The sequence below is a fragment of the Diabrotica virgifera genome, chromosome 1 (genome assembly GCF_917563875.1).
Source record: "Diabrotica virgifera virgifera chromosome 1, PGI_DIABVI_V3a".
In the NCBI taxonomy this organism is placed as follows: Eukaryota; Metazoa; Arthropoda; class Insecta; order Coleoptera; family Chrysomelidae; genus Diabrotica; species Diabrotica virgifera.
The window spans coordinates 96,459,486-96,477,918 of NC_065443.1; the positions used below are offsets into that span (position 1 = coordinate 96,459,486).

The 18,433-nt window shown below is 33.6% G+C and overlaps 2 protein-coding genes across 4 annotated transcripts in view; one reads left to right on the forward strand and one right to left on the reverse strand.

Moving 5' to 3' along the window:
* The window catches only part of LOC114333936 (ATP-dependent DNA helicase DDX11), a 53,262-nt gene that overhangs the window by 7,571 nt on the left and 27,258 nt on the right, over positions 1–18,433 (reverse strand). For 2 of the 3 annotated variants that reach the window (XM_028283937.2, XM_028283934.2), the window contains exons 8-11: positions 9,223–9,423; positions 7,720–7,960; positions 6,054–6,184; positions 5,451–5,752 (exon numbers count right to left, since the gene is read on the reverse strand). In XM_028283937.2, the coding sequence (XP_028139738.1) occupies positions 5,510–5,752; positions 6,054–6,184; positions 7,720–7,960; positions 9,223–9,423 (816 nt within the window). In that variant the 3' untranslated portion in view covers positions 5,451–5,509. Of the gene's footprint in view, positions 1–5,450; positions 5,753–6,053; positions 6,185–7,719; positions 7,961–9,222; positions 9,424–18,433 lie in introns of those variants that run through there. The other variant, XM_028283935.2, reaches the window with a different exon arrangement.
* On the forward strand, positions 750–2,343 carry LOC114333937 (sedoheptulokinase-like). The gene has a single exon (XM_028283940.2). It carries the CDS (start codon positions 819–821, stop codon positions 2,226–2,228), a length of 1,410 nt encoding a protein of 469 aa, XP_028139741.2. The 5' UTR covers positions 750–818; the 3' UTR covers positions 2,229–2,343.

Consider the following 18,433-nt stretch of genomic DNA (forward strand, 5'->3'; position numbering starts at 1 on the left):
TACAATGCAAAAAAGTAATTAAATTGTAATCGATTTTTTTAAGATTTTGCTAATCATTTTGACGTTCTATTGATGAAATATTAATTTCTTACTTCGGATACTTTCACAATTATCGTGTAGATGGCGCTAAGATTAATAGATTCATTTATAATTACATATTACGGAACTTAAACTTAAATTCAGTATTTAAAACGTAAGTATATTTAAGGTAAAAATATATACCACAGCTTTGACCAACTAATATTTTTTTTAATTAATGTTTTTATTTTTAATTTTAAATTAATCACTTTGACATTTATGTCAAATTTCCAGTGAACGTTTACAGACTTGTCACTACTGGCGCTCGCGAATTTTTAAATATATCCCCTCTACCTACGAGCTCACAGCATATTAATTGTATCATGATTCATAGCCCTCTGTTACTAGACGAGATGTTTGTGTTATTATTACCTGCATTGGTGTACATTTAGTTACTTTTTATTATCCTATAGATATCCGATCGAAAGTATTGTTTTTTTCTCAATTACCCATTTCTCGTTTCCCAGATGCTAATAATCGCCCACCTTATCGCCCCCTTCGCTCTATCGCCCCCCCTGCACCCCCGGTTGGGAATCACTGTTCTATTATTAAAAATGTCATGGAATAACCCAGAAATGTGAGCTGGCCAAATACCCAAGTAGGTGGAGGCCAATAAATTAAAGAAAAAGAAGAAGATAACCCAAAAATGTCTAGAACGTCAGAAAATCTATATAAACATTCGAAAAGATTGTATCAGAACGTGATTAATAAATTGTCATATTATACAGCTAATATCAATCATGGGACATTATATCTTGGGTATTGATATTGGAACTACATCTGTAAAAGTATGTATAGTTAATGAAGATACACATGATGTAGAAGTCCAACATGTTAAAAACACACAGTCAAATATACCAAGTGACACAGGACCTGGTGGTAATAAACAAGATGTATCTAAGATTGTTTCTGCTCTAAACCTGTGTGTATCCAAGCTACCGAAGCAACTACTTCAGGAGGTGACAAAAATAGGGATATGTGGACAAATGCATGGCGTAATGTTTTGGAAAAACGATGGCGAAAAGAAATCTTGGGATATCGTAGAAAAAGATACTTGCGTTAGATATAGCGTTCTACAAGATAAAGTTTCAGCTCTGTATACTTGGCAAGACAATAGATGCGATCCTGCCTTTTTGGCAACGCTTCCCGTCCCAGAATCTCACTTAAACATTTCTACTGGTTTTGGAGTTGCTACAATTTTCTGGATGTCCAAAAACAAGCCAGAAAAACTAAAGAAATACAATTGTTCCGGAACGATAGCAGATTTCGCTGTAGCAATGTTATGTAATTTGGACAAACCAGTAATATCTTGTCAAAACGCTGCAAGTTGGGGTTATTTCAATTGTCAAACTTCAGAATGGAATACAGAATTGTTAAAAAATGCCAGTTTTCCCATTGAGTTATTACCGGAAGTACGAGCTAGTGGTGAAATTGCTGGACTGTTAGCTGGAAATTGGCACAGCGTGCCAAAAGGAACTCCCATTGGTGTTGGACTTGGTGATTTGCAGTGTTCTGTACTGTCTACGGTAGAAACTCCACAAGATGCAGTATTAAATATTTCAACTTCAGCTCAGATATCGTTTGTGGTAAATGGATACACACCCAACGATGGGCCCCCACAAGTTCTTCCTTTGAATCATTGGCCCTATTTCAACGATCAGTACGTTGCAGTAGCGGCGTCCTTAAATGGGGGAAACAGTTTAGCTACTTTTGTAACGATGCTACAACAGTGGGTAATTGATTTAGGTTTCAGTGTTCCTCAGTGTAAAATATGGGAAAAATTGCTTGCTATCAGCATAGAAGATACAGCTATTTCAGACCTTACGATTAAACCCACGTGTCTTGGAGAACGTGATGATCCAGATCTAGCAGCATCAGTTACAAATATACACGTTGGCAACCTAGGATTGGCTCAGGTTTTTAGAGCACTATGTAGAGGGCTTATGGAAAATTTACATAGTATGATACCAAGAGAAGTGCTACAAAGTGCAAGGATAAATCGTATAGTTGGAAACGGTTCAGGTCTCTCCAGGAATATGGTGTTACAAAAGGAAGTAGAGAAACTATATCAACTGCCGTTGGTGTTTACCAAAGGAGGCGATGCAGCAAAAGGAGCTGCCCTAGCAGTATATCTATATTCCGATAAATGATATCGTAAATTCAAACAGTTTAAAACACTCGAGCAATAGTAGATGTTATTTAGGTGTTTAACTAATCTCTCCTATGATTTTAAATAATTTTTTGACAAGATTTAGTAATTTAGAATTTTTCAAAAAAAAGTCAAAGTTTTCAACCTAATAAAATATTTAAAATAATATCAAATTGAAAACTTAATGGGACCATTTTCCTGGTAACACCTCCACTGCTTCTAAAAATTGCAAGTCAGATGGATGCTGAACCAAAGAAGACACAAGGGAATTCTAAAATTTGCAATTCACAGCCCCGTCTGTTCAGGGTAATAAATTCCAATGGAAAATGGACCTATGTTACACAATAGGAGTAATACTAAATAGAAATAAAAATGTATACCATTTTTATTCAGTTACATTCAGGGTAATTTAAGACAGATCATTATTATTCATAAGTAGTTGTGGATTTACAGTTTTGTATCGAAAGATTTTGTAATGTGATTAAAAATTCGATTTTTAAGCAAGCAGTGCTGGCTCCTTCATAACTATGAAGCAACAGTACATTCAACAAATTGTGTGCAACAGTTTTTGGCAAAATCCAAGATCATATAACTTTATTCTTCTTTACGTGCCATCTCCGCGACAAAGGTTGGTAATCATCATTGCTATTCTCACTTTTGACACTATAACCCGAAAGAGTTCAGTTGAGCTGCATCCAAAATATTCTCTGAGGTTTCTCATCCAGGACATTTTTCCTCTACCTATGCTGCGCATTCTTTGAATCTTTCTCTACATTATTAATTTTAGGAGTTCATATCTGTCACCACTTGTTATATGACCCAACTATTGTAGTTTTGTTATTTTGATGGAATGCAGTATCTCCCTGCTGTTCTCTATTCTTATTAATAAAGTATATGTGTAAAATATAAAGTATAACTTTATTAATATTCATAAAGAACATACATAGTGAGTTGTATGCGATTTTTTCGTGTTTCCAAAATTGATAAGTCCGCTTAACTTCAGGCTGACTTCAGTGATTTAAAGCAGGGGTCGGCAACCTTTTTCGGATGGCGGGCCATGTTCAAAATAAAACCTTTTATGCGGGCCGCCTATTCAAATATAACTTAAATAGCCTTCTTCTTCTTGAATGTTTGCATCCATTCCTGGACAAAGGCCTCCAATGAGTTCTTCACTTCTCTCTGTTTTGTATTATTTAGTGCCAGTTACTCCCCACTTGTGCTTTGATATCGTCTAGCCATCGTTGTTGTGGTCTTCCACTACTAAGCCTTGCTTGTCTGGTCTCCGATGTATAATGTTTCTCGTCCACATTTCGTTGTTTTGTCATGTCACGTGTCCTACCTAGTTTCATTTCATTTGCGCAATTCTTCCAATTACATCCTCCACCTTCGTCCTGCTTCATATGTCCTTATTTTCGTTATAAGTTTCTTCACAGATACTCGTAACATAGCTCATTCGATGGACCTGTGTTTTTCTTAATCTATACAGAGTTAGTTTTATGTATGTAACGCCTCAATTATCTCGGAAACGGCTTGAATGATTTTTATAAATTTTGGTATGTAAGGGTCTTGTGATACGGTCCATATTATGGTGGTATTTACATTGTTTTCGGATCTTCCGTTTTTTTGAAAATCTAATGAACTTTCTTATTTGAAATGGGACACCCTGTATATTTTTTGCGTTTTGAAGTCCTTAAGAATGCCATAATTTCCTCATTCTTGCTATATTTATTTAACAAAAAATTTAAAACAAGTTATAAAAATTATTTTTTTCGGCCCGACCGACATTATTTTAGGTTCTTTGGATCATTTTAAATAAAAAAGGTCGCTTGTAATTTTTCTCCAAAGTCGATCGTTTTTGAATAGTTATAAACAATTTTATACTGAAAAAACGAAAAATGACGGTTATCAAGTCTCAAAATCCCAAGTAAAAATATTATTTTTGTAATTACAACCTAAATTCAAGTTCAAACCTTATTATACGCAGTTTGGGCTTATTTCATTTTAAAAGATTGTTTTTTAATTGTTAATGCAGCGTGATGCGATTAGACTCTCCTTAAAAAATAATATTTTAGAGAATAAAACATGCCAAAAATTCTCATGGGGAGCTGATAGAACAAGGCTTTAAATTTAATTTAGGCTCTTTGTGATTTCAAAAATGTTTTTTATTTATGTTTTTGAGCATTGAAAATTGTCATTTTTCGTTGTTTTCAGTATTAAATTGTTTATAACTTAAAAACGTTCAAACGTACAAAAACGTTCGTTGTTTTCAGAATTAAATTAATTATAACTTCAGAGAAGAATTTTAAAGAACATTTTTTGTTAAATAAATGTAGCAATAACTCCGAAATTGCCGCATTTAAGTATAGGGAATATTACAAAAAAAAAAAAAAATAATCAGTCTTTTTTAGGGACTCCAAAACGCAAAAAATATACAGGGTGTCCTATTTGAAATAAGAAAGTTCATTAGATTTTCAGAAAAACGGAAGATCTGACAACAATGTATATACCACCATAATATCGGCCGTATCACAAGACCTTTACAACCAAAATTTATAAAAATCGTGCAAGCCGTTTCTAAGATAATTGAGGCGTTCCATACAGAAAACTAACTCTGTATATTCATTTTTCATCTATTTTAAAACATTTATGACTTCCTCTTTAGCAATTTTGGTAGTATTTCAGATCCTACATTTAATATTTCCGTACCGTGGTTTTCTGGTTTTGCTACGCTGAACGAGTAGGTATAATTCTGTATAAATAGTAATCTTCAACAATATTTTTTATTATCTTATTTTTATCGTTTTAGTGATTCCATTTTTATCTTTTATCTGGTGTATTTTTTTCGGTCTTTGCTACTTATTTAGAGTTTTTAACACTTTCAAACTCTTGTTTTTCTCTATAATATTTTCGATTTGTTCGGTGTTGTTGTCCCTGATGTCTTGTCTTATTCTTTTTCTTATTGCCATATTAAGTTTCTTATATTCTGGTGAATTTCGGTACACGCAACTTCTGTCCTTAATCGTCTGTTGTGTTTCTGTCTTTAATTTTTTATTTTTCATAGATTTGTTGATTTCTCCTAAAATTGTATTAGTGCTTTGGCGGGCCGCACAAAAAGTTGCAAAGGGCCGCATGCGGCCCGCGGGCCGCAGGTTGCCGACCCCTGATTTAAAGTATCGAAAGGAGCATGTTGGAAAGAGGATAACTTAGAAATATACCTCAATAATGAAGAATAAAGCACATTTCTAAATTATGAATGAAGTTCGAACACTTTTGGAATACACGTCATGTATATATAACAATATCACATACCTTCTTAATCGACGTGAACGCTTCGTCATAATTACAGACTTTTAAAGATCTTTTTATCCAGTTGGGTAGCGCATTTTTGACAGATGCTCTGCTGTACCTTTCGTCAAGGAGGAGAACTGTGGCATAGTCGTTTCGGTGTCGAACAGCCCTACCAATGCACTGGTTGACTGCTTTCATACATTGGTTCTCGTAGAATTTTTGACCAGAACCTTGACCCTAAAATGATATTATTCACTGATATTACATATTAAATTTAAACAAAGTACTGAAACACCTTTACACAGTCAATATTATTGATGCAATATTTTTTCAATGATATTATTGTTTTAATGAATTCCTTACACGTTCAATATATTGATCAATATCGATATTGCTTCAATAATATTGACCGTGTAAAGGTGGCTGGCTATATACCAAAGGATAAAGATTGTAGAACGACAGATGTTTATTAAAATACTGTGATAATAAATAAATATATGAAAACATTAATAGGAGCAATAGTTTGTTTATTTTTTACCTCTGTTTTGTCCAGATAGTTCATTTTTTCTTTTAAATCAGCTGCTGTTATGTTCGCGTAAGGTAAGCCGACAACAATTACACACCTTCCTAAATCGTCACTAAAGTTTAAACCTTCACTCAGCTTACCACCTGAAAATAATATAAATATAACTAGTTCTTATAAGGTAGAAGGTTCAAGAAATGAATTTATAACAACTCCCCACAGTTTAATCAACCTCAGCCATTTTCTTTTGGTAGATAGTATCACTGCCGTGATGTTATGAATAGAGAATAGAAAGTTTAGTATTAATTGATTACTATATAGGTAAGACTTATACAATGATTTAATCTAAACGTTGAGTCTTCATAAAGGTAAGCATACATCTTTATGCATAAAAAATAGAGGTTTCATCAAGAAAGCAATGGTAAAATTATGACCAAGATAATCATCCTGTGGAAAATAAATATTATTAATATTTAGATCCAAATTAGGGGGAATAGGAATTATACTATTCTGTAGTAACTTTACTTTTAAACTCATCCAAAATATCGAAGTCGCGAAATGCTTAGATGATGGAAAAGGTACTAGTACAAGACGGATTTGTACGTATTTAGCAAATTCCGACTCTGTCTGTGTTGGTTTCAGCTGGTCTTAAGTCCAGAGAAAAGACGAGAGATAGAGGAGTAACACCTCTATAAAAACCAACTATCTAGGATTCCCTGTCCCTTGTCTAAGATTACAGATCAAAGCCGCGACGAAGAAGGCGAATAAGAAGAAGATTCGAAACAGCGAATTCAGCGGAAGTATACCTAAGTTCTGTTTTTTGGCATGGTAAAGAAGCATCTACCTAGCGTCTGTTGCAGACTGGGCGGCTACAAGCAGTGTCTGCTTTCATGTTGGAGGCAGCTGAACTGCCTTACGATGGTCTGGTTCAGGAACATGCAGACATAAAAATCGTATATTATTGTATTATAGTGGAATGATAACGGCCACCCTCAACAGAAATGGAGTAGGAATTGTCGTAACATCGAACTGTTACACACTTTTAAAATACTTTTTTTCAATTCATTTACTTGTCATAAGTGTGTACAAATCATTATATTTTCAGTCTCCCTTTATACAGGGTAGTTTGCTATATCTACGGCTTATACGGTGTACAAGGAAGGTAACAGGACCAGTGCTACGCTTTAACCGCCTATTATTACCCCTGATTTTACCTAAGATACTCATTTTATTCAGGCTGAGTCGACATGGGGCCTGTAGACATTTAAAAATGTATATTCTCCGTTTCAAACGTTAGAATCAGTATGGTTGTATATTGCAAGCGGGTTTGCCATTCTGTGAATTATCATAAATAAATCCCCCATTAGTGTCCCACAGCAATTAACAGCGATAATCCTCTACAAGTACCTGCCTAATACTACCTTTTACGGCCTCTGTCGTGAAGAGCGGCAACGTTGTCAGAAAATTCTCATTTAGTTCGCATGAGACTATCCTTCTACACTGAATAGCATGTTTGAATGAAATACACATAGATATTCTCGCCGGCGCGGCGCTAGGATTCGTTCCCTGGCCTTTTGTGTGGAAGTCAGACATACTACCGCCTGAGTTATCCGGTCCGCCATTATTAATTAATACTTATAAAAAACAATTCAGACATGCAATGTAATATAATTGAACTTACCAACAACGCTAAACAACAATGCTCCTTTACTACCAGGATTCTTAATAGTTTCTGCATATTTTTCTAAAACCGAATCCACCTGCCCTGAAGTTTGTGGCTCTCTGAATACTTTCCTACCAAAATCAAGCTTTTCTACCTGCTGCCATAACCAATTTTCGTAATTATACGAAGGAAAAAATACCACTATACCTCCTTTTACTAATTTACAAGCTTGTAGTAATATGTTCTTCACACTGTTGTTCTAAAAATCAACGTCTTGATTATTCTAGTATACTTATTCAAACAATATGTTTTAGATTGTAGTTTTTCGTCTAAACTATGTTTGATTGCAACTGACAGCGCTGACAAGAGCTTAAGATAAGATCATAAACTAGTGATGGGACGTGATTTTAGTATCGGTGATGATATCGGTAACCACGCCGTTCCCTGCTAGCGTTGATAACCGTGATCAGTGACTAGATATATCAATTCCACGGTCACCGGTCAATGGCCAGTTAAAAAACCAACTATCAAGAGTAGGTTTTTCCTGGTAATTCTCAAGTACTTTTCTGATGCTGACTTCCCAAGGTACCTTGGAAAGTTTGCATCCTGAACCTTCTTCCCATCTTTTCACGGTTTGCGCGTGTGAGTGACATTTGGCAATTTCCGCGATTGTTGATCAGCCAAAAAGATCACCAGTTCCTAAATTTCTTATGCCTACTGCCTTCCTAGCTAGCTGGTCAGCAATACGGTTGCCTTTATTTCCGTTGTGACACTACATTACTAGCCCTGATATGACACGTGGTCTATTCAGGGTTATCTCTTTTGCGGCTATGAAGATATCAGCCAGTTCAGTCTGAACTACGCTGTCATTTTTCCATTAAGGTTCAGTGATCTGGAGTATATCCCGCATCCTGAGCCTTCTTGCATTTTGATGCCATCGATGTAGATGCAATACGCATTTACCACGTTTGACTCTCTACACTGTCTTGTTTCGATTTTGTAGGGTTTGTCAAAGACAAACGTTGGTTTAATTGAGTGGCCTCCATGGTCTGCATATAGCAGGGGTAGTATCCCGAGCTCACCCCACCAGAAAGGTCATCTCAATTGTCTCATTCCTACATCTAGGTTTACACCCGCTGAGCTCAATCGCATCATCGTCATCAGCGCCACCTCTTTGATATAAATGTCAATGAGCAACTCCATTGCAGCAATGTCAAAGACAAACGTTGGTTTAATTGAGTGGCCTCCATGGTCTGCATGTAGCAGGGGTAGTATCCCGAGCTCACCCCACCAGAAAGGTCATCTCAATTGTCTCATTCCTACATCTAGGTTTACACCCGCTGCTAAAAATGATTCTAGAAATAGCTGCCATAAAAAATATTCGCATTGACCGAATTTTTTCCTAGTAAATTTTTCGAACAGTTCAAATACACAGATATTGAAATTCAAATTTCAGAAATGACATAAAAAACGAATATTTAAACAATACATTTTTAAATGCTCAAACTGAAGAGAACTTACCATTAGCATCCTATTTTCGAAATTAAACAATAAATTTTCATTTTTCTGCCCTTTTGTAACAATTATTGGCAATATATTTTCTGGTGGAATAATGTGATCACACGAAAATTCGAATATCTTTTCTGGTTTTGCACCAGCATTGATAAATAATCTATCACGAAACTCTGAGATGGGTTTCATGGTACCACCAGCGACCACGACCTAAAAAACGCAATTTTAAAGTTAAGATTAATTTTAAAGTAAACATTTGGACTGGAATTATCAGTGGAACTAACATTACTTCGACAATTTAAACGCAGAAAATTATTACTTTGCATAATTATAGACGTGTCTATTTGTAAAATATATCCTAGCCATATTATAAAGTCATCATCATCATCAACGGTGTTACAACTCTTCGTGAGTCTTTGCCGCGTTTGCTATTACCTTCTCCACGTTTGTCGGTCCTGTGCCACTATTTCCCATTGTCTCACTACCATTTTTTCCAGATCTTCTCTGGCTGCATCTTTCCACCTTTTTCTGGGCCGTCCTACAGACCTTCTCCCATCTGACCTTTTTCAAAACACATTGTTTATAAAGCGGTTGTCGTTACTGCGTATCACATGCCCTGCTCATCTGACTCTATTAGCTTTATATATCTGACTAGATTTTCCTTTCTAGACGAAGCAATAAAGCACTAAAATCGGTCTTACCTCCGAAAAAAAAGGACAAGACGGATCTTAATAATTCTTTTTGCATTCGATTCGTGAATGCACCAGGAAACTTTGTGATCCCGAGCCATGATATAATATTGAAAAAATGCATTCTTAAAGTGCATCTCAAACAGACAATAAAAAAAATTCAGAACTCGCCAATTATCGGCGGAAATGAGTTCAATTTTGTTACTCGGGGGTTTTTGAAAACGAATATGACGTCAAAAGTGATCTCCGGAGTACCTGGTGCCAAGGGTACCTACTGTTTACCTCGTCATTAAAATTCATTAAAAAATTAGTCAAAAATCATTACTCGGGGGTTTTTTTGGGTCGCTGACGATGAATATGACATCGGAAGTGATCTACGGAGTACCTGGTACCCAGTGCCGGTTTATCCACTGGGCGCTTGGGGCGGGCGCCCAGGGGCCCGGGCCCCGGAAGGGGCCAGAAGGGACCCGTCGCTTTTATTAATAAAAAAAAGTTTGCTAAATAATCTAGGTACATATTTTCCGAAATAGAGAAAAAGACGACGAAATACCTGTGATTTCAAAATAGTCTGATTTTAACACTGATGACTATAAGAACTGTGATAACTTTTAATCCAAAAATTAATTCCTTAGAAAATTGGAAAAAATGCATGAAGCTGGAGATAAAGCTTATTATAGAAGATGATATAGAACTAAATGAAAGCAACTTTTATAGAATGAAACCCAATGAAGGTAAAGAGAAGAGAGATTGGCCGATATACGACGCAAGTGTTAAAGCTGTTTATTGTTAACGATGCAAATTATTTTGTATTGAAAAAAAAATAGTTTAACTGATTTTGGATGTATCCACTGGCAACATTTAAATAGATTGCTCAAATCTCACGAAGAAAGTAAATTTCATCTGAACTCTATGGTTTTATTAATAACAATAAATATCATCATTAATTGGAGTTATAGACGCTGGCACAGTATAAAGAGGGAACCTCTATATACTGTGACTCTGGCTTGAAAGAGAAAATAGAACGCGAAGCTGACTATTGGGTGAAGGTCCTAAGAAGAGTTTGTCACCATTAAATTATTTGCTTTTCAAGGACAAGTTCCCATGAGGATTTAACGAGTCGTCATAAAGGAAATTACTTAAGTTTTCTTGTATACTTGGCCTTTGACATCTTCTTATCTGAGCATTTACAGCGGAATGCGATTAAAGGAAAAGATTCAGTTAGCTGTCTGACCAAATTTGCAATGAATTCCAGTTAAGCAATAATAAAAACAAAAAATTAGCACTTAAAATTGAAGCCAAGGCAGTGCAGAAAAAAAATGGATACTTTTGAGACAGTTCTATTGACACTGATTTGGGCAAGAATTTTAAAACGAGTGAATGCAACAAGTAATACATTAAAAACTGTGGACTTAAACGTGTCAACTGGAGTAGAATTAATGGCATCTGTTTTGAGCTTTGTTGGAGACGTAGTAAGAAACAAGTTAAGCAAAATTGAAGTAGAAGCCAAAAATATTTTGGCGAGGATATCTCAAACATATCCTTTAGAATTAACCTTCAGAGAACAAAGAAAAGAGAAACATTTTTCGATGAAGCAGGTGAAAGTGAAACAATTTTAAAGGGGCAAGTGAGATTCAGAATTGAAGTAGTTAATGTTATTTATATGCGACAATATTACTCAAGATCTTTTAAAGAGAAATGAATGATACAAAGGTGTTACATCAGCTGTTAGATGTTTTTTGAGCTAAATAAGTAAAGAAGAAGTCAATAAAGACGTCAATTGATTCTTTATGCGAGAAATATAAAAAAGATGTTGATAAAACCAAAGAGAATATGCATAATGAAATTACTCATTTTATAACGTTATGCCAAAATTTAAATAAACATTTGAAACATTTGGTGTCATACAGGATGTAAACTCAATTTTTCCCTATATTTTAACTTTATTGCAAGTTTATTTTACAATACCAATTTCTAATGCATTAGGAGAGCAGTCTTTTTCGGCCCTAAAATGAATAAAGATATATTTAAGGTCAAATTTGGGTCAAGAAAACTTAGACGCATTATCAGTATGGTATTATAGAAAATGAAGAACTGGAGCAACTAAACGTTGCTATTTAGTAGTATATACGCTGTGAGCTCGTACATAGAGGGGATATTTATAAATTCGTGAGCGCCAGTAGTGACAAGTCTGTAAACGTTTACCGGAAATTTGACATAAATGTCAAAGTGATTAATTTTAAATTAAAATTAAAAACATTAATTATAAAAAATATTTGTTGATCAAAGCTGTGGTTTATATTTTTACCTTAAATATACTTACGTTTTAAATACTGAATTTGCGTTTTTTAATGTTCTGTAATATGTAATTATAAATTAATCTTGGCGCCATCTATATGTTAATTGTGAAAGTATCCGAAGTAAGAAATTAATATTTCATCAATAGAACGTCAAAATGATTAGCAAAATCTTAAAAAAATCTATTACAATTTAATTACTTTTTAGCGTTGTAAATATTAAGCGATAACGATTAAATAATAAATTTAAAAATTACCAGTAAAAGTTGAATTAGTAACCGCTAGGAGCGACACCAGCGAAGCTCAGAGCCTATAGCAGTTGGATAATTATTCAGTCATGAAAACATTGACAGTAAAATTGACATTGACATGAAAACAGTATCATTGGATAAGTCATGAAAAAAAGTGATCTAATTTTTATCTTATGTATTTTTTAGAATATTATGTTTGTTTGTGTGTCATGTGCTGTTTTGTGGAACTTTCTGTTTTTATATATTTTTAACTGATTTTTTTGGAATATTTTTTTGCTTTTATTTATGTTTGTTTTACAAAATTTATTGTATAGATTTTACAATAAACATTTATAGTGAATGCATGTGTTTTCTTGTTAAAAACTGATAACGAATAGCAATGAAGGGGCCCCTAAATATCCAGCGCCCAGGGCCCGAAGTTAGGTTAAACCGGCACTGCAGTGGTACCCAGGGTACCTACTGTTTACCTCGTTTTCTGGAGTTTTCGGCAAATTCATTAAAAAATTAGTCAAACATCGTTAGTTACGAGATAAACAGTAGGTACCCTGGGCACCAGGTACACCGGAGATCACTTCCGATGTCATATTCGTCGTCAGAGACCCCAAAAATCCCTGAGTAATGAATTTTAACAAATTTTTTAATGAATTTGCCAAAAACTCCAGAAAAAGAGGTAAACAGTAGGTACCCTGGGTACCAGGTACTCTGTAGATCACTTACGATGTCATATTCGTCGTCAGCGACCCAAAAACCCTCCGAGTAATGATTTTTGGCTAATTTTTTAATGAATTTGCCGAAAACTCCATAAGAAGTAGGTACCCTGGGCACCAGGTATTCCAGAGATTTCCGATGTCATATTCGTCGTTAGCGACCCCAAAAACTCTCGAGTAATTATTTTTGACTAATTTTAATAATTTTTTGCCGAAAACTCCACAAGAGAGCTAAACAGTAGGTACCCTGGGCATCAGCTACTCCGAAAATCACTTCCGATGTCATATTCGTCGTTAGCGGCCCCATAAACTCCCGAGTAATTCGCGAACTTAAGCGAGAGTGCTGATGCTTATTTGGAAGTAGAGGAATTTGGATGAAAATGTAAACAAATCATCCGTTAACCCAGTGGTCGGCAAAGTGCGGCTCCGGAGCCGCATATGGCTCTTTGGCTCCTTGGGTGCGGCTCTGGCAGAAATATCCGCGGAAAGCACAATAATATTTTTATTGAAAAAAAAAAACTTAGGAAAAACATTACCTCTACATCCTATTCTGATAAATTAGCTTTGACCAAACTTACACCTTTTGGCATTTGTCAAAAATCCTCTTAACCCTTAAACGCCCAAGGGTGGGTAAAAAATGTCCACCTAATGCGTATTCCCTTGTAACATATTTATTACGTGTTTAACAATTTTTCAAAAATTATTTATTGTTAAAAATACAGCCCTTTATCGAATGTTAATTTGGTTTTAACGATATTTTTGAAAATAAAAGTAATATCGTAAGTTAAATATGGGTTCGCATAAAAAGTACACCCTTGGTAAAACTTGTTACTAAAGGTTTCTCTATAATTTATCGTTGGTAGGAAGATAATCCATATAATTATCGACGTATAATTACATTATCGACATAATTATCCGCCAATGAAAAGGCTCAAAGGAAGAATGTGGAGAAAATCGACAAATCTGAATTAATGGCTTTTACTGGTATGTTAATTTTGATGTACATTGTAATTTTGTTGTAAGGTTTGTAAATTGTTTAAATTAATATTTTAGAAGATGCTGTGTTTATTAAGCATAAGATTCTTAAGTTTCATCCATTTCCAACAACTCTCAATAAATATATTAGCCATTTTCGAGGTGGACATTTTTTACCCACCCTTGGGCGTACATGGAACCTAAAAAAGGTTGGGCGTTTGAGGGTTAATGCTACGATAACCGAGTTGAAATTTTTTCCTTTTGAAACTGGCATTAATGGCTTTGAAATACAATTTCTGGACTTAAGAACAAGGAGGTATGGCGCTCTAAATTCGAACGTCTTTGTATTGAATTAGAAATAATGGAGAAGAAAAAAATGTTCACAACACAAGTGGTTTGCTTTGTATCACCTGGAGAAGGAAGACATGATCATTTTCAACGCTTGGAATAGTATTCCTGATTCTTACGATGAGCTGAAAAAGCTCACGTTTGCTGTTATTTCACTTGTCGGTTCTATACATATCAACATTAGATAAAATGGTTTTTGCGCCAAAATTTTGTAAAAAATACAGTGTTGTAGTAAGTATAAAACCTTACAAAACGAAAGAAAACAGAAGCTTCTACGATGATTAAAAACGAAGATATGTATTGCCAAAGAACAACAAAACACGTTTTTTGGAAGGTCATGAATGGGGCTAGGGGTCAAAAAATTATTTTGGTCGAATACTTTTTGATGTAGAGCATGTGGTTTTTTTGGAATATCGCTGGGAGCATTTTTCACCGACTAGACCCTTTAGCTTTATTTGGTGTAATAAAAGTTTGCTGAACAAGCAGATTTGGCTCCCAATTTTTTTTTAATTGTTGTAATGTTCATATTTGGCTCTTTGGCTAAAAAGTTTGCCGACCACTGCGTTAACCTATGTATTAACGTCGTTTGAATGCTTGTCGGGTGTGTTCATTTAATGGATGATTTATTTATACTGATTAATTACATCAATAACAATATTAATTATATAAAAATACGTTATCCCAATTACATCGGCCATTTTCATGCAACTGCACTGCCACCTATAGTCGATTGAGTTCATGAATGATTTTTGACTAATTTTTTAATGAATTTTAATGACGAGGTAAACAGTAGGTACTCTTGGCACCAGGTACTCCGGAGATCACTTTTGACGTCATATTCGTTTTCAGCGACCCCAAAAACCCCCGAGTAACAAAATTGAACTCATTTCCGCGGATAATTGACGAGTTTTGAATTTTTTTTATTGTCTGTTTGAGATGCACTTTAAGAATGCATTTTTTGTATGCAGTTTTTCAGTATTATATCATGGCTCCGTTTCACAAAGTTTCCTGGCGCATTCACGAATCGAATGCAAAAAGAATTATTAAGATCCGTCTTGTCCATTTTGAAGTTATACTTCTTTAGGCGCGATTGAGATTGAGGGTGAATTTATTGTTGATCTGCGCGCATGCGCACACCGACAGTATGGTATTGTATTAGTCGTTATACGGGCTCTGATTGGATGTTGAAATGATCTGTCAATAATAAATAATTGTTCAATATGGAGGTAAACAAATGTTGTATAATATATTAGTTTTATTGTTGTGAGGACAGAAACAAAAAAGTTTTATAACTGTAGTGACTTTTAAATAGTTTTTAAAAGCAACAGGTACGTAATAATTGTTAAATGTATCAGTATCCTAATAAAAAATTCCATAGGTAGGTACCTACCTATTTGAACTTACCAAAATACATAGTATCTATGATTAGTATGTAATACTTTTATTTACATAATTTGATTACCATCAAAAATTCTATCAATATTCACCTAATATATTGTTTTCTTACTCTATGTTTTGTTGTATTTTTAAACGCTTTTATTTAGTACAATAGATTGCGTCAAATCTTTGGATGTTAATTTGACTACCTTTTCTTCCATGCAAATGAATGAAAATTTGCAGACATATGCATTCGCGGGAACAATACACGAATAGACAACAAAAAATTTTTGTTTATTTTTATTAATTGTTTAAATACAAAAAAACGATTTTAATGGAAAAAGGCTTAAATTCTCTTGTTTTTTACAATGTAGAAACTTGAAACTTTTACGGATTGTAGGTAATGATATAACCTATACATAATTTCACTTTTTACGTTAATTGTTTACGTTATGCGTCATAAATATACAATAAAGTTTTAAATTTTGAACACTCATATATTTGTTTATACAGTACGATGCAAATGAAAGGAATAAATTCGTTATTTCGTAAAAAGGCGACTTTCAAGGAAAAATCCCGAAAGAGGTCGATTTTTATTTTTAAATTACGATATTTTGGCATATATGTCATACTAGTGACGTCATCTATCTGGGCGCGATGACGTAATGGATGATTTTTTAAATGAGAATAGGGGACATGCGACAGCTCATTTGAAAGGTCATTCAATTCTTTATTCAGTAATGTAAAAATTTATATAATTATTTTTACAGGGTGTCCAAAAATTATTTTTTAATTAAATTATTTGACAAAAAAGAAGAATGTATGTAATTTATTTAACCCAGAATACATTTTACAGTTGCCCGTAAACAGAAAAAATGTGTATTTCAGAAATAAACATTGCTTTTCGATTAAATTAAATATTCAAGCCAGCTCCCGCCAGCCACCTGCCTCTTGGAAGTTTTAACATTCAATTTAAGCGAAAAGCAATGATTATTTGTGATATAAACATTTTTGTCTGGTTTCTGACAGCAGTAAAATGTATTTTAATTTAAATTTAATAAGTTACACACATTCTTCTTTTTTTTAAACGCTTTTCTTTAGTTCAATAGTTTGCGTCAAATCTTTAGACGTTAATTTGACTGCCTTTTCTTCAATGCAAATGAATGAAAATTTGCAGACATATGCATTCGCGGGAACAATACACGAATAGTCAATAAAAATTATTTTTTTTATGTTTATTAATTGTTTAAATAAAAATAAACGATTTTAATGGAAAATGCTTAAATTCTCTTGTTTTTTACAATGTAAAAACTTAAAAACTTTTACGGATTGTAGCTAATGATATGAACTATACATAATTTCACTTTTTACGTTAATTGTTTACGTTGTACTTCATTAATAAACAATAAAGTTTCAAATTTTGAACGCTTATAACGAAATATTGATCGAAAATATATTTGTTTATATAAAAATCGGCGCTTATTCGTGTCAAATTTCAATACAATACGAAACAGAACCTCACGCAAAACTCGAATTCAAAAAATTCGTGTTTTTATCGTAGTGTTAGAAAAACCACCGGTAGAGACGTTTTGTGCTACAATTAACATTAGAATTCGTTTTGGCGTATTAATTGAACGCTTTTCTTTAGTTCAATCGTTTGGGTCAAATCTTTGGACGTTAATTTTACTGCCTTTTCTTCAATGCAAATGATTAAAAATTTGCAGACATATGCATTCGCTGGAACAATACACGAATAATCAATAATTTTTTATGTTTGTTAATTGTTTAAATATAAAAACGATTTTACCAGAAAATGCTTAAATTCTCTTGTTTTTTACAATAAAGAAACTTGAAACTTTTACAGATTGTAGCTAATTATATGAACTATACATAATTTCACTTTTTACGTTAATTGTCTACGTTATGTTTCATAAATAAACAATACAGAGTGTAGCTAATTATATGAACTATACATAATTTCACTTTTTACGTTAATTGTTTACGTTATGTTTCATAAATAAACAATAGAGTTTCAAATTTTTTGCCGATTCCGACTACTTTTCATGTTTGTACATATGTTTTATACATATTTTAATCAACATGACGATATATTTTAATGTTTGAAAAGTGTAAGACTAAAAAGTAAAAAATAAAAAAATATGAAAAAAAAATTTTTAGGAAACGCTTTTCTTTAGTTCCGAGTGACTAAAATTAAATATATTAAAAAATCAACTAAAAAGCAAAAAATAAAAAAAATTGAAAAAATGCAACACATTCGTCAAAGAAAAGCGTGGGGCGAAAACAGTTTATTCGATGAAGACGCGCCACGCTTTTCTTTGACGAATGTGTTGGATTTTTTCAATTTTTTTTATTTTTTGCTTTTTAGTTGATTTTTTAATATATTTAATTTTAATCACTCGGAACTAAAGAAAAGCGTTTCCTAAAAATTTTTTTTTCATATTTTTTATTTTAATTCTAAACCATTTCAATTCAAAATCAAAATAATTTGATTTAATTCAAAATGTCAAAAGTTTAATCCGTTTAGTTAGTCGATCTTCGCAAATAATGACGCATTGTCT

Coding starts and splice junctions, on each gene's coding strand:
- LOC114333937 (XM_028283940.2), top strand. CDS start 819: ATGGGACATTATATCTTGGGTATTGATATTGGAACTACATCTGTAAAA.